The sequence below is a fragment of the Geotrypetes seraphini genome, chromosome 4 (assembly GCF_902459505.1).
Source record: "Geotrypetes seraphini chromosome 4, aGeoSer1.1, whole genome shotgun sequence".
Taxonomy (NCBI): domain Eukaryota; kingdom Metazoa; phylum Chordata; class Amphibia; order Gymnophiona; family Dermophiidae; genus Geotrypetes; species Geotrypetes seraphini.
In genome coordinates this window covers 262,892,017-262,906,213 of record NC_047087.1, presented here as the reverse complement: position 1 = coordinate 262,906,213, position 14,197 = coordinate 262,892,017, and the positions used below count along the sequence as shown (strand labels likewise).

General features: G+C 39.8%; 2 protein-coding genes across 14 annotated transcripts in view; one reads left to right on the top strand and one right to left on the bottom strand.

Annotated features, from left to right (window-relative positions):
• BLNK (B cell linker) overlaps positions 1-2,685 on the top strand; it is a 309,255-nt gene extending 306,570 nt beyond the window's left edge. For 2 of the 6 annotated variants that reach the window (XM_033943171.1, XM_033943173.1), the window contains exon 23: positions 1,818-2,683. In XM_033943171.1, the coding sequence (XP_033799062.1) occupies positions 1,818-1,937 (120 nt within the window). In that variant the 3' untranslated portion in view covers positions 1,938-2,683. Of the gene's footprint in view, positions 1-1,817 lie in introns of all 6 variants that reach the window. The other 4 variants (XM_033943172.1, XM_033943174.1, XM_033943169.1 and 1 more) reach the window with 3 other exon arrangements.
• Positions 2,686-6,302: 3,617 nt separating this feature from the next.
• ZNF518A (zinc finger protein 518A) overlaps positions 6,303-14,197 on the bottom strand; it is a 37,141-nt gene continuing 29,246 nt past the window's right edge. For all 8 annotated transcript variants that reach the window (XM_033942484.1, XM_033942480.1, XM_033942483.1 and 5 more), the window contains one exon: positions 6,303-13,549. In XM_033942484.1, coding sequence (XP_033798375.1) covers positions 8,736-13,445 — 4,710 coding nt within the window. In that variant the 5' untranslated portion in view covers positions 13,446-13,549 and the 3' untranslated portion in view covers positions 6,303-8,735. The remainder of the gene's footprint in view (positions 13,550-14,197) is intronic.

The following is a 14,197-nucleotide window of genomic DNA, read 5'->3' as shown; positions in this document are numbered from 1 at the left end:
TTCTGAGCTCTAGGAGAGGTGTTTCATCCTGGGCTGTGCAAATATCATACATTTCTGTGTGTCTGACTCAGTCCTATGTGTAAAGAAAAATAAGGTTCTATTGACATGTATCAGTTCAAACTTGTTCCTAATAATTTCATCTGCCATTTTGACAATCCAAAAGTCAGCTACAGTTTACATTAAAACAAGAACTCGTGTAGCTTTGTTTGGCTGTTTTTTTTTGTTGTTTTTTGTAACAATTTACTTTAAAACTGAATCTAATTTTTAAAAAAAAATTAGATTCAGTCATTTTGGCCTGGGGAGAGCAAATATATCCTACCATACACACTATATCTCTGTTGCACACGTTTCATATTTTAAAGTATGGACCAGTAGTCAGTGCTCTCATTAGACTTATCTCTAATTCTTTAAATCTTAAATCATCAGTGATCTGAGGCCCCTCCTCTAACTAATTTTTGATGATTTAAAGAATTAGCGATAAGTCTAATGTGAGAGCACTGACTACTGGTCCATACTTTAAAATATGAAAAGTGTGCAACAGCGAGATAGTGTGTATGGTATGTAGATTGATCTTTCTGGTTCCTACATATATATTTTTGTTTGGAGAGCAAATATGTCCCCCCCCTCCCTTTTTTACAAAGCCACGTTAGGAATTCTATGAGCCTCTGAGCTAATACACTTCTCCCTCCGTATTCGCAGGGGTTAGGGGCAGAGCCGGCCCACAAATACAGAGAAATCCCAAATAACTATTTCTATGTACTTGCCCAGACTCTGCTTAGCTTTGCATTCTTCGCCACCCATCTCAATGACCCAGCGCCTGCCAGCAGCTGTTTAAAAATCCAAGGACTGTTTCTAATTTCTCCTTATGCCATGTAAGGGGAGAAAGGGAGGGAGGAAACTTTGCTGTTTGTCGCATGCACCTCAGCCCTGCTCCAGGAGAAACCTGCTTCACCGTGCGCACGCTGCACTCTGGGAGCAGGCAAGAGGGGGGAGCCAACGCAGGCTCTTTGGATGTAGCCAATCAGAGACAGAGAGCCAGGACCGGAAGGGGCGTGATGACACCGATTGGCAACTACCCTAGTCAATAAGCTCTCAGCACTCCGACACTAACTCCGCAACAGGAAGGAAGAGGGATGGATGAAAGGCTTGACAATCGGAGCTTTCTGCAAGCCAAAGGCAAGAAGAACAGCGTGCCATCTGATAGCCAGGCCAGGGAAAAGTAAGTTCATTGCTGTGGGCGCAGGACCGGGGTGGGGGAAAGCCATCAAAACAAAAACCGTGAATACGGAGGGAGAAGTGTACTACCATGGCCTGTGATAAAAACACACATGGCTTTGTAAAGGGGGGAGGGGATATTTAGAAATGGCATCCATTGCTAAGGGCCCATTTTACAAAGCTGCAGTATTGATGTGATAAATGCACCAAAGCCCATTCAATTCCTATAGGCTTCATCTATTTTCATCGCCTGGGAAAAATGAAGCTGAAACATATAACAGGAACTACAGACATATAGTAATTGATGCCAGTGGCAATCAGATAAATGGTTAGTTACTGCGGCCAAGGACAGAAGTAACTTCTAAATGTATTACAGCATTGCATGGTATTTCAAGGTCGTAGTCTTTTATTTTAATTTCAACAGGAAATATATTAGCATATTGCCCTGCCTAGAAAAAAATTACTCCATTCTCCTTTACCATCAAGAACAGCACAGCACCATTGGTTGCAGGCACATAGCATACATTTTGTTTTCTGGGAATTTTATTGAACTATTATTACTATGGTATGATTAATATTTTCTTTATTTTTCCTTCCTGCAGCATTTTGATAGTGTGGCTGATATGATACAGAATCATCAACGCAACCCCCTTGTGTTAATTGACAATCAAAACAACACAAAGGATTCAACTAAACTGAAGTATCCCGTCAGAGTTTCATAATCAGACTGAAAATGCTACAATAACCCTCTAAATGTGTGATATGTTGCGTCTTAATATTGTGAACAATGGCTGCAATAAGCAGCCACCACTTTTCTACCTGAACATCAATGACAAAAAAGCCCATAACCACAAATGATATAAAAAGTTTTCAAAATCTTACTGTTGTGGGACTGGACTGGACTGAATCTTGGCTAACAAACCTTGTAAAGATAACTTGCTGTGGGAGGAGGACAGAGGTGGTTCTGGTTCCAGATCATTAAAAGTTCAAAGTGGATATCTCCCCAAAATAAATGTTTTGCACATTGCATTAATTGCTTTTGTATAAAACCAATAAAACACAAAAATAAAATGTACTTAATCTGAAAATCAAAAAACTCAAACATCAATCTGAAGGGCTTCAGTCACTACCCATGCTTTCTCCATTTAGAGGTAAATCTGGACATTGCACTGAAAAATCAATGCTGGAAAAATGTGCACCAGTTGGGCGCCATTTATAGACTATGCTTAGAACTGAGATCCACAGCTAAGTTTTAGGTGTGGAGCTTTACACCAACAAACCTGGGGTAATTCCCCGCATCTAACTTAGGGCTAGATTCACTAAGCCCATGGATCGGATCTGATCCGATCCGTGGGCGGGGGGCTGATTCACGAAGCGTCCTCATGCAAATGAGCATGCTCGGACTCATGCCCCAAACAACTACAGGGATCACTGAATAGCGATCCTAACACATGCACAGATCATCTGTAGATGGTCTGCCTATGCTTACAGAGCAGTGACTTTTTTTTTTTTAACTTTTGTCTATAGCAAGCAGTGATTTTAACCCACGGGTTAAAACCATGAGCTCGCACTGCAGGAGAAGGCCAGGAGAGTCGGGTCAGAGAGCAGGAGATGCAGTCGGAAACGACATGAGCGACTGGGCCCCAGCAGTCATTTGTTTCTTGATCAGCCAGCCCACTTGTTCGTTTTTGGTTAGTGAATCGCTGCCTACCTACGTTACATGCTGTTCCCCCTCATTTGCATGGATCAAATCAGAGAATGATTGGCCACGAGGTTAGTGAATCATGTCAGAGGGAAATTGGGTCACTAATTGGCCAGGACTTGCTCAGCAGACTTAGTGAATCCAGCCCTTAGGCTGCCCATATCCCCTTTCAGATCCACGCATTAGAAAATACCAAAAAATATGTGCATATAAATTCTAATTAATTAGTTCCAATAATTAATACTACCCAATTATAGGCACTGACTTGTTATTCAATTTAGCTGCTCACTCAATTCAGTGCCATCTATAGAAAATGGCACCTAAGTAGCTTTATAAACCTACTCATGCTGGTGCCTATCATTTATTTAACACTGTCCCATTGCCCTGATGTCAAAGCCTGGCTATGCTTCTGCATAGCTTAGGTAGCAAGTGGTGGGTATGGATGCATTAGAAAGCTACTGCATTATATACTTAACCTGCACAGTGTACTAACACCCACACAGGAGTATTTAGGGGCCGATGCAAAATGCTAACACTGGCCTTCCACTAAACCAGTGGTCTCAAACTCTTTGCAGGGCCACATTTTAGTTTTGTAGGTATTTGGACGGCCTCAGAAAAAAAGAGTGAATATCTTATTAAAGAAATGACAGTTTTGCACGAGGTAAAACTCTTTAAAGTTCATAAATCTTTCCTTTTGGCTAAGTCTTAATAATAATATTGTAATTTATAGCTAGAGACATATGATCAAGAAACTGTTTTATTTTTCTTCAAAATAGTACCTGGCGGGCTGCATGTGACCCCCCAGGCCGTGAGTTTGAGACTACTGCACTAAACCATCTCTCTCCAATATGTTCAGAACTCTGCTACATGCCTCATATTCTATCACTGTCGCTACACCCACATTACCCCTCTCCTCAAGTCACTTCATTGGCTCCCTATCCATTTCTGCATACATTTCAAACTCCTCTTATTAACCTACAAGTGTAATTGCACTGCAGCTCCTCCGTATCTCTCCTCTTCCCCCCCTCCCCCCTCCTCCAGGCATGCCACTCATCAGATAAGTCTCTCATAGCTGTACTCTTCTCTACAGCCAACTCAAGCCTCTGTCCCCATCTACCTTGCTGCACCAAATGCCTGGAACAAACTGCCTGACTCAATACAGCAGGCTCCATCTCTGGCAGTATTCAAATCCAGACTCAAAGCCCACTTCTTTAAAGAGGCTTTCAATTCCAGACTACACTCCACCTTCTAAACACCAATATCTGTCTTATCATTCCCTCTGTAATTCCCCCAGAGCACTGTGTATTGCTGCACACTCTTGTCCAGTTTATCTATCTTGACTAGATTGTAAGCTCTTCTGAGTAGGAACTGTCTCTTCTGTGTTTTGATGTACAGCACTAGTAACATTACAGTAGTAGTAACAGCTACAGTACACCAACTCAATGGCAATTCATGCTGAAAGGATGCCTGCACCGTTTACTCTCACAATAGATATCAACACACAAAATACATGCTAAAGAGCCTCTTAGTTAGATGTCTACCATGGGGGCTCAAGATCAGAAACCTACCAAGGTTGAAGCTGGTGTAGATTCCTGGCGTTCAGCATAATCTCCTTCTCCTAGTACAACTCCGCCTCCTGCCACCAGAATTTTTTTTTTAAAAAACCATCATCCCTGGTGTTTAGTAGCTCTCCCCCCTCCCTACCTTGAACAATGCAAGCGCAATGCCCACTTGCTCCTGCCTCTTCCACTGTGCTCTTTCAAAATGGTGGTGCATCTTGCGATGCACGGGCATGGGACCAATTTGTCATACGAGAGTTGTTCCCCGATATGGCAGACTGGCCCCGCCTAATGCATCCAAGGATTTGCTACACAAGGTTAGGTGCCACTGTTTTGGAGATGACAGTACCAGAGGCAGGAGCAATTGAGCAGTATTCCTGCCTCTTTTGGGCATTGGGAGTCCCTATTATTTTAGTTATTTCTAAAATTTCTAGACCGCCTAAAACTAAACTGTTAACAATTGAAAACATTTATAATAATTCATAAACAATACATTTACAAAATGCATTCAAATTACATTGCAATTACATGGTAATTTCATCCTCCTAAAATAATGACAAAAACTCAATGAATTTACACAGTAGCCATCCCATTAAATAAAGTGCAATAGTCACAGCTTAGAATTCTTATTAAATATGGCTTCCAAATAGTTAAAAAAAAAAAAAAAACCCTCCACAAGCAGTTGTCTTCAACATCTTTCTAAATTGTAAACGGTCAGAATAGGTCCTCTGGATACCAGGGAGGGAATTCCAAAAATTTACTCCTGCTACGGACAACATTGCTGCTCTGGATTTAGCATACCAGACAGTTTTCTCCATCATGCAAGTTAATCTCATAGTACCTTCAGACTTGAACTTCCTCCTCAGCTGATATACCTCCCATAGAGATTGAAGGTTCAAAGGAACAGATCCATACAAACTCTGATGTATCACTGACATTTTATAACAAACCCTCTGTGACATCGGAGTCAGTATAGCTGTTTTATAGCACAGGGGTTATATGTCCTATGTGTGATTCCCAGAATCATCCTTGCAGTAGAGTTCATCAATTGCTGCAACACCTTCTATCTAATCTTGGTCATTCCTAACTAAAGCATATTACAGTAATTTAGGCGTGTCATTATCAATGCCTATGGCACCAGATTCCAGGGATTATTTCTGTTTAATTCATGGAGAACAGGACAGCTTTATTCTTTGTGAGGCGGTGGGGGGGGGGGGGAGGGAGTGCATGGAATGGGAAATTAAGGCAGCTTACTTTACCAGCAGCCAATGTTTAGCAGAAGCCCTCTTGTTAATGGTTCCATGACAAAATCTTCCGCATTATCCCCTTAGGGACAAATTCTATAAAAGGCATCCTGATTTTAGGCAGCCTACCACTGTCTATCAGCCAGTCAGGACAAACTTTTTTTTAAAAAAAACATCCCAAAGCAGGCCACCTACATTGTAGGTGCGCCTATGGCTAGGTGTGATTTCATCCAGAAGTGGCCTTAAGAGGAGCTTAGGCAGCTCTAGGCGCCTTCCTAGGTCCGCGGTATGCACCTGAAACGTACACCAGCAAAATACCGCCTACATTTCAAGTAGACAGGGCTGCTGAATTGATCGCAGCAAGGGAATCTCCCTGCCGTGGTAGGTAACCCCCCAATGTCCATGGCCAGAGGAGTGCCCAATTCCTCCTGACGCCACCTCCCAAAGATATGCCCCTGCAGAAGGGATGCTCAATCACTCCTACCAGAATCCCCCCCCCAAAAAAAAAAAAAAGATCATCAGCAGGAGGGATGTCCAGTCCCTCCTGCCAGAACCCTCCCCCCAGACCCTAAAATACTTTATATTAAGGAAGCATCGGCCATCTTAAGGTGGGCTGGGGTTCCAGAAGGAGGGACTGGGCATTCCCCCTGCTGGGGAGGTGGTAGGAGGAATTGGGCACCCCTCCTGCCATGGACATTCAAGGAGGGGCAGCTGCAGGGGTCCTGGCCTGAGGGATTGAGCATCCCTCCTGCTTGTCGTCTTTGCAAGTGGGGGGGAGGGAACGGGTTCCCTGCTGCGGCCGCTAAATTGATTGCAAAAGGGAGATTCCCTTGCCCTGATCAGCTCAATGGCAATGCGATTCTCTAACCAGCACCTATAACATGGGCACCAGTTAGTGGTGGTTAGGCGGCTTCTGAGCCTGAGCGCCTTTTAACTAGGAGGCCATATGTTCGCCTGTTTTATCTCTAGGCAGGTACTAGCCATGCATGACCTACAAACTAAAAATGTTAAAAGGGGCCGCATTAGATTTACAGTTAATGTGCTCAAAATTCCGTCAAGTTGCATTAACTGCAAATGTTAATGCACTTTCATAAAACAGTCTCTAAAGGGGAACTACATCAACGCATTAGTACACACTCCTAAAATTAGCAAGCGCTAAATGTTTTTATGCCTATTTTATACCTATGCACTTCTTAGCATTTAGCGCACACTAAAACTTTGATAAATTCTATCCTAAGTGTTAATAGAGGCCATAATAAATGCTTTTGCTGACATGTGCAAGTCTTAAAATGAAATGTGGTTACCAAAGCTCAAGTAAATATTTCACATATGCTCCACAAAAAAACCCCCAAAGTGAATATGGGACCACATCCTTTTGCATTTTTTTAAAATATTTAAATCTTATTTAGCTATTGTGAGCTCAGAAACCCCTGCTTTTACAAAACCATAGCTCGGTTTTTAGCACCAGCCACAGTGATAACAGCTCCAATGCTCATAGAATTCCTATGAACATCAGAGCCATTACCACCACACTACGGTTTTATAAAAGGGGGTACATGTCATTCTTGTGGGACTTTAAAGACTAGTATACCACTATAAATAGGTTTTGCAACACCTCTAGAGATGTTTCTTTTTCATAATTGATTAGCACAAAGGAAGGGTGAGGGAGTAGTAATTCTGCTTCACCGTAGTACGATTTTCACACTTGTGTCAAACTTTCATTTTATAACTGGTGCCATCACATAAGTCAACCAATACTATCTGCCTCAATTAATGCATCCTCATTCTTATAAAATAAGGGAAATCACTCCTGCCACTCAGGAACTTTATACATTTCACACATGTACCATACCATGTCTTGTATCCCGCAAGGGTCAGCTAGGAATCAATGCAGCTTATACAATATTAGAAATGATACAGAAATGATTGCCTTAGGTCAGTGCCGTGGAGAGAGCAGATGTGTTTACAGCACCTTCCTGAATTAGAAGTAAGTAGGAAGTCAGCGTAAGCAGGGCAGGAGGCTGTTCCAGATTTTGGAGCCTTGGCAGTCGAAGGTGGTCTCGCAAAGAGTTTTCATATTATTTTGAAAAAAAAATTACCCTGAAAATGCCCACTGCTCTTCTGTTTCCAATAAACACTGCAGAAGATCAAAATCTAATCCAAAAAACTCTACAGCATTTGAAAATCATATAATGGCGTATGTTACGAAGGAACTTGAAACTGTTTATAAATGCAACACCAACATATCACCCCCATAATGTTGTTGACAAATACTTCCCTTTTTTTTTTTTTTTATTAACTGTTCATATGTATAGAGGGTTGCATATCTTCAACTCTGTCCATTCTTCAATGCATCAAACAACTTGCTTTTAGAATCTGTTAAATTTGTAACAAAAATAATTCACTAACAAAGTAGACAAACTGCAAGTAATTAGTAAAAGATTCAGATGCATAGCAATACAATTTAAAGCATTCGCATATGGCTTTCTTTGAACAAAAATATGCAGACACACGGTCCTGTTGAGACCATGTTCCACAGGTACATATAATGTAAACTGTTTCACATTTTAGGCACTTGTTAATAGCTCTGTTCAATCCCTGAAAATGAGTCAAAAGCTGTACGACAGCTTGAAATTAAACCAAGTAAGCTAGGACTAATTACAGCAGTATTCTAAAATAGATCTATGTACTTTATACACCAGCAAACAGATTTCACAACCCATCAACAAACAGCATTTCAGTTCAATTAAAAAAAAAAAAGAAACAGTAGTGCAATGTTCATGGTAACGGATATAGAAAATATTTACATTCTTAGATACTTCTTTGTATGCACAGATGCCCCGAAAGACTCATTAAACTGTAAACTATACAACACAATTAATAAAAATGGTATCAAGAGTTCCAGTTATGATAACAAATCATTTAAATCTGAAAGTTATTTTTTTGTAGGTGCTGTAGCCGCGCCTTTAATGCCACATATATAGTTCTATTATCCTCAACAAATAAACCATGGAATTAAACTAGTATATTCCAGTCTCTAGTGGCTTCCATCAAATGTCGTTGTCCATGTCCAACCCAATCATCTTGATTGTCAAATGGCCTACCACAAAACCAGCAGCTAAATTTAGCTTTCAGGGTATTACAGGAGGTATTTTTTACAATTTGATATTTATTTTTGCTGGTCTTTTTCAGTGTTAATTTTAACACAAACCTCTCTTTCACAGGACTAAGAGGTTTTAACCTTCTGTGCCTCTTCAATGGAAGCTGTTCTGTAGCTATTCTAGAAGAACTGTATGGGTCAGAGTCTAGAAGGGCATTAGTTGTTCTTTTTGACAATAAAACTTTCAGAACATGACCTTTAAATTTAGAAATAGTTTTCATTACATTTAGTACTTCAGGAACATCCACATCTGGATGATTCAACACCACAACTGGTTGATTTCTTCGAGGACATTTAACAAGTTGAACTGAGTTGAAAGGAAGAAGCCGTAGTGCTTTCACAGTGTCTTTTGAAGCTGCTAGACTGGATATGTCAGAAGACTGATGACTGGATATGTCAGATGACTGACAAACATTTTCAATTTGGTTCTTTCTTTTACACTTTCTGTGCAATGTTCTTTTTGTAGGCGGTTCCCACAGATCATCCTCAGATTTTCGTTTCACATTCCTGCTTCTTAATTTAGTTACTGCTTCAGAATTTCTTATGTTAGTTTTCTGTAGATGACTATTGTTTTTTGTAATTTTGTTCCCAATATTCCGTTTATCCTTTTGGTTACTAGAACTGTTTTGCTTGCAAGTTATTTCTTGCGTGGAATTTAATGAACATCTTTGCATCCAAGTTGCTACACGCTTTGTGTAAGATTCAGAATCTTTAGGAGATACATTTGTTGAATTAGGGCCTGCCAAACAGGATTTTGCTGGTATTAAATTATCTGGCAAGACTAAGGCTTCACAAGAAGTAATAACTGCTGGTCTTCGCTCATGTATAGAATTCTGAAGAGAATGCACGTTTATTAAATTTAATGAGGATGAGGACTTTATTTGGGATTGATTCTTTGAAACAACAGGTAAACTAAGAGATGTACTCTTCAAAATTTTCAACAAGACATTTTTTTGCATGCTTTCAGTATTCTTTGGTTGTGAATTTTGATTGAATGTACTATCCTGCAAAACATTTGTTGGTACTGCAGATCTGTTTGCTGCAACATATTTCAGAAGAACTGGTCTTCCGTTAGGCAAAAGTGCATAAATAGATTGCTTCTGCTGAGTCTCTTGATGCTCCTTCACTGATTGTAAGGTATCAGATGTTGCAACTACACCTGTTTGTGTAGTGTTATATTGCACAACACCTATAGGTAATTTTTTAAATAAAGTAGAAACTGTGGCTTTGTTTGTAGATGATATTTCGTTTGAAGATGCATCAGCTGAATTTTTAATCATTGGTTCATTCAATGACTTGCTTTTTGCGCTAGCTATTGAAGAAACAGAGTCATTAAAAATAGCTTCTGTTGAATTATTTGCAGTGCTTGAATTGTCAGTTTTCATCGCCAGCTTTGAAGTAGACATTTTACCTTTGTTACAGTTAACAGTACTTAAAACCCGAGAGAGGTTTCCACTGACATTTGCAACTGCACCAAATGTCCCACCGCTAAATGTCAGGACCAATTTTGACCCTTTATTTAGAAGACCATATACTTGGTCCCCTTTTCCTGTATGAGTGTTTGATAAACCTGATGGAATAATTTCATCCGAAATTACCTGCAATGCTGGTTGGTTAGCCAGATGCAATGGTACAAGAACTTTTTTTGTTGACGAGTGAACTAAAGCTGTATTGTTCTCTTCTGATGTTGTTAATGGTCTTATTTGTCTTGGTTTTAAAGATCTTATATCATAAGGACTTTTTGCATTTGCACAAACCTTATTTACATCAGATTGTGGTTTATGCACTGGGTCAACACTTGGATTTTGACATAATCGGTCTGTGTTTTCTGAACTGCATAACGTTATTGGTAACTGTTTGGCACAATATTTATCTGAATTTGTTGTACTACAGTTTATGTTCATGTCACCTTTGGTTGGGGTTGAGAGAAAATTGTCCACTGTTGCTATATATTTTGCAGAAGACAAGGTGTTACCAACAGGTAAAAGACTCTGCACTGACTGTTTCATGATTTTAGCTTCCGGAGTAGAAATGTTTTTCTCTACATCCAATTTTCTTTTCAGACTATTTTGCGGTAAATAATTTACATCTTGAAGTAAAATGTCAGAAGCTTGTTCATTCTGTAAGCAGAAAACAGTGGGAATTTCTGGCACGGCATGTAAACTTGAATTATCAATACTATTTTCCAGCTGATCAGATTTCCCATTTAAGGTTTCAGGCAGGGGTTTTACAAAACTATCTTGTTTTGCCTCAAAAGACAATGTTTCACTATTATTTTTAGATGTAGAAGTTAAAATGGTATCTACAATGTTTTCTTGTCTATCAATTATACTGATATGTGAAGGTACAGATGTACTGTCATCAAGATTCCTGGTTTTCATTAATGGGGACCCAGCTGATGTTGCCATATTATTCATGCTGCTCTGGAGAGGAAATGATTGGTTATGTGCACATTCTTCATGAGCTTCCTCATTTGTAGGATTCCAGTTATCTGTTCTCTCTTTGTGAATAGATTCTAGGCTTTGGTTAAATCCCACAAAAGAAAATTCTTCTACATCAGTCCCAGATGCAGAAAATACATTTGCATTTAAGATGTCTATTTCTACATCAGATGTACCCATTTTTGATAACGGTGAAGAACTATCAAGATTTCTGTCTTTTAAAAATAATGGCGATCTAGATGAAGCCAACTCACTATCCTGGTGAGAAAATGATTGATTAGGTACATATTCTTCATCCGCACTTTTCTTTCTTAGTAGTTTCTGATCTGTAAGAAAGAACATTTTCAAAGGCTCCCGATCAACTTTCCCTGGAGATTTGCTACATGAATTTACAATGTGAGGTTGAGTAGCAGAAGTTGCGCCTGGAGTAGAGTCATTACTCCTAGCTCCTATTGTCTTTTCTGAGCTTGCCTGAACTGCAGTGGATGATGTATTTTGTGATATGTTTGTATATTTTGTCTCTAGATGTGCTTTATCCAAGAAAAGAGAATCAGATACCGATACAGATAATGGATGAGATTGCTTAACCTGCTGCATGTGTAACTTAATTGCATGAGCAGTTGTACTTGCGGAAGAGAGTTCACAAGTTCTAGAAGTAGTTTTTGAATGAAAATATTCTACTGCTTCCGATTGGAGCTCACATGCATGCACATTTTGTCCATTTGTAGGCAGCAGTTTTATTACAATGTGTTGTCTTCCGTTTACCATCTTAAACCCCATAAATTTAGCACAATAATTTGCTGGTACAGATATTTTATTATTTTTCACCATGAGCACTGTGGGTCCATGGATTGCGTCTTTCAACAAACTTGCACCAGCACTTGGTCCATCTGGTCTCTCTCTTATGATGCTTGCTAACAGATTTTCTCTTTCCATATTTCTTCCATGTACATTATGAAAAGTCTGATCTTTTTCTTCCTTTATTTGGAGCACTTCCACAAACTGGCTTTGATCTTCAGATTTACATTCGTCAATATCTGTATTTCTAAATGCATGTCCATTATTTTCCACTACTGTGCCTGTTCCAGTATCGGTGTTTTTCTGCCTCCAAAGGACCTTTTTAGATCCTCCTGTTTTGTAACGACTCAAAACAAGCTTCAGCCCAGAATTTGTCTTTACTCGTCTTTTTTCACAATTGTCCCTATTATCTTTTACATAGAGCCGATCTCTGTGCAAAGCTAAAACATGTTTTATAATGTAATCCTTCCGTGTTGCACTATAACTACAATACTGACAACTGAATGGATATGTTCCAGTATGAAAAACAAGATGTCGTTGAGATTCTCCTTTGGAAAAACTGACATGATTGCATTTACCACACTTATACTGGATTTCATTGTGCCTATGAAGATGCTGCACAAATGTGCCAGCATCCCGGGTAGAAAACTTGCACTTTTCACAACGAAAATGTCCATTTACACAATGCTTTGATGTAAAATGTTTTGTCAAATCCAGCAATGTGTACAACTGCTCATCATTACAAATTTCACATTTGACTAAAGTACTACGATGAGTACGGCGATGCTGTTTAAATGACTGGAAGTCATGTGCTAAATACTTACACATCTCACAAGGATATGAAGGCAGTTCACCACGATGCAACAGCTGAAAATGTTTCTGCAAATCATTTGGGCTGTACCTGGTATCATCTTTGCACTTTCTGCAGCTAAAATTAAGTATCTTTGCTGTTGTGTTGATTCCCTCTTCTTCAGCTTCCAGTTTCAGGCGCCTAGTTTGTCCTCCTGAGCAGACAGAGTGATTTCCATTTATATCTCCTGTTTTTAATGATTTTCGTGCAGTTTGTCGCTTTTGGAGATGGTGCCCATCAGCACCAGGTTTTAATGAAATGACATCAGAAATACTTATCTTGGGCAATTCAATTTTTAAATTTTTTAGTTCATACAAAATGTTTTTCTCTGGAAATGCTGGTTGGTATGTAACTGGAATACTAGGATCATTATGGGTTCTGATTGTTATATTGTCCATCTCAGGAAATGTCTTTCGAAGAGTGTTAGTAGTTTGTTGCTCAATATCAAAACAAAGCTGTTCTTTTCCAGATTGCATGGTTTAACTCTTCTACAATTCTAGCAAATCACTTATTTCTGTAGTCAAGATTATGGTAAAGAAACATTTCTTTGAAGTTTCAAATGTTGTGCAACTTTATGTACCTGTAAATAAACAGACTTAATATTAGGATAATATGAAACTACTTAGAATATTTAAACAGACTTACCATATATACTCAAATATAAGATTTTTGGGCCCAAAAAATGGCCTCAAAATGGAGGTCTTGTCTTAACCCCCTCCCGGACTTGTTGTAGCCCTCCTGTCTCCTCTCTTGGCGAACTCTGACAATTTTTTTTACCTCTCTCCCGCCTATCCCACATACCTTTTTGAATCCCTGTTGGTCCAGTAGTGTATCTGACAAGAGGAAGCTTTCCGCACTCCTATTCCACGCTAAGCCCCTCCCAGAATGGCTGCCTCGAGTTCTCATGGGCCAGTGGTGTACCGGGTAGGAGCTTTTTGTGCTCTTGCCTGGCCCTGAGCCGCTCCCTAAATGGTAGCCACCAGTTCTTGCAGGACTCGTGAGAACTAGCGGCAGCCATTCAGGGAGCAGCTCAGAGCCAAGCAGGAGCACAAAAAGCTTACTCCTGCCCGGTACACCACTGGGCCACTAGAACTCGAGGCAGCCATTCTGAGAATGGCTCAGCTTGTTCCTGCCCAATACACCGCTGAACCACCAGGGATTCAAAAAGGTACATGGGGGTAGTTTAAAAAAAAAAAAAAATTGTCACAGTCCACTGGGACAGGAGGGA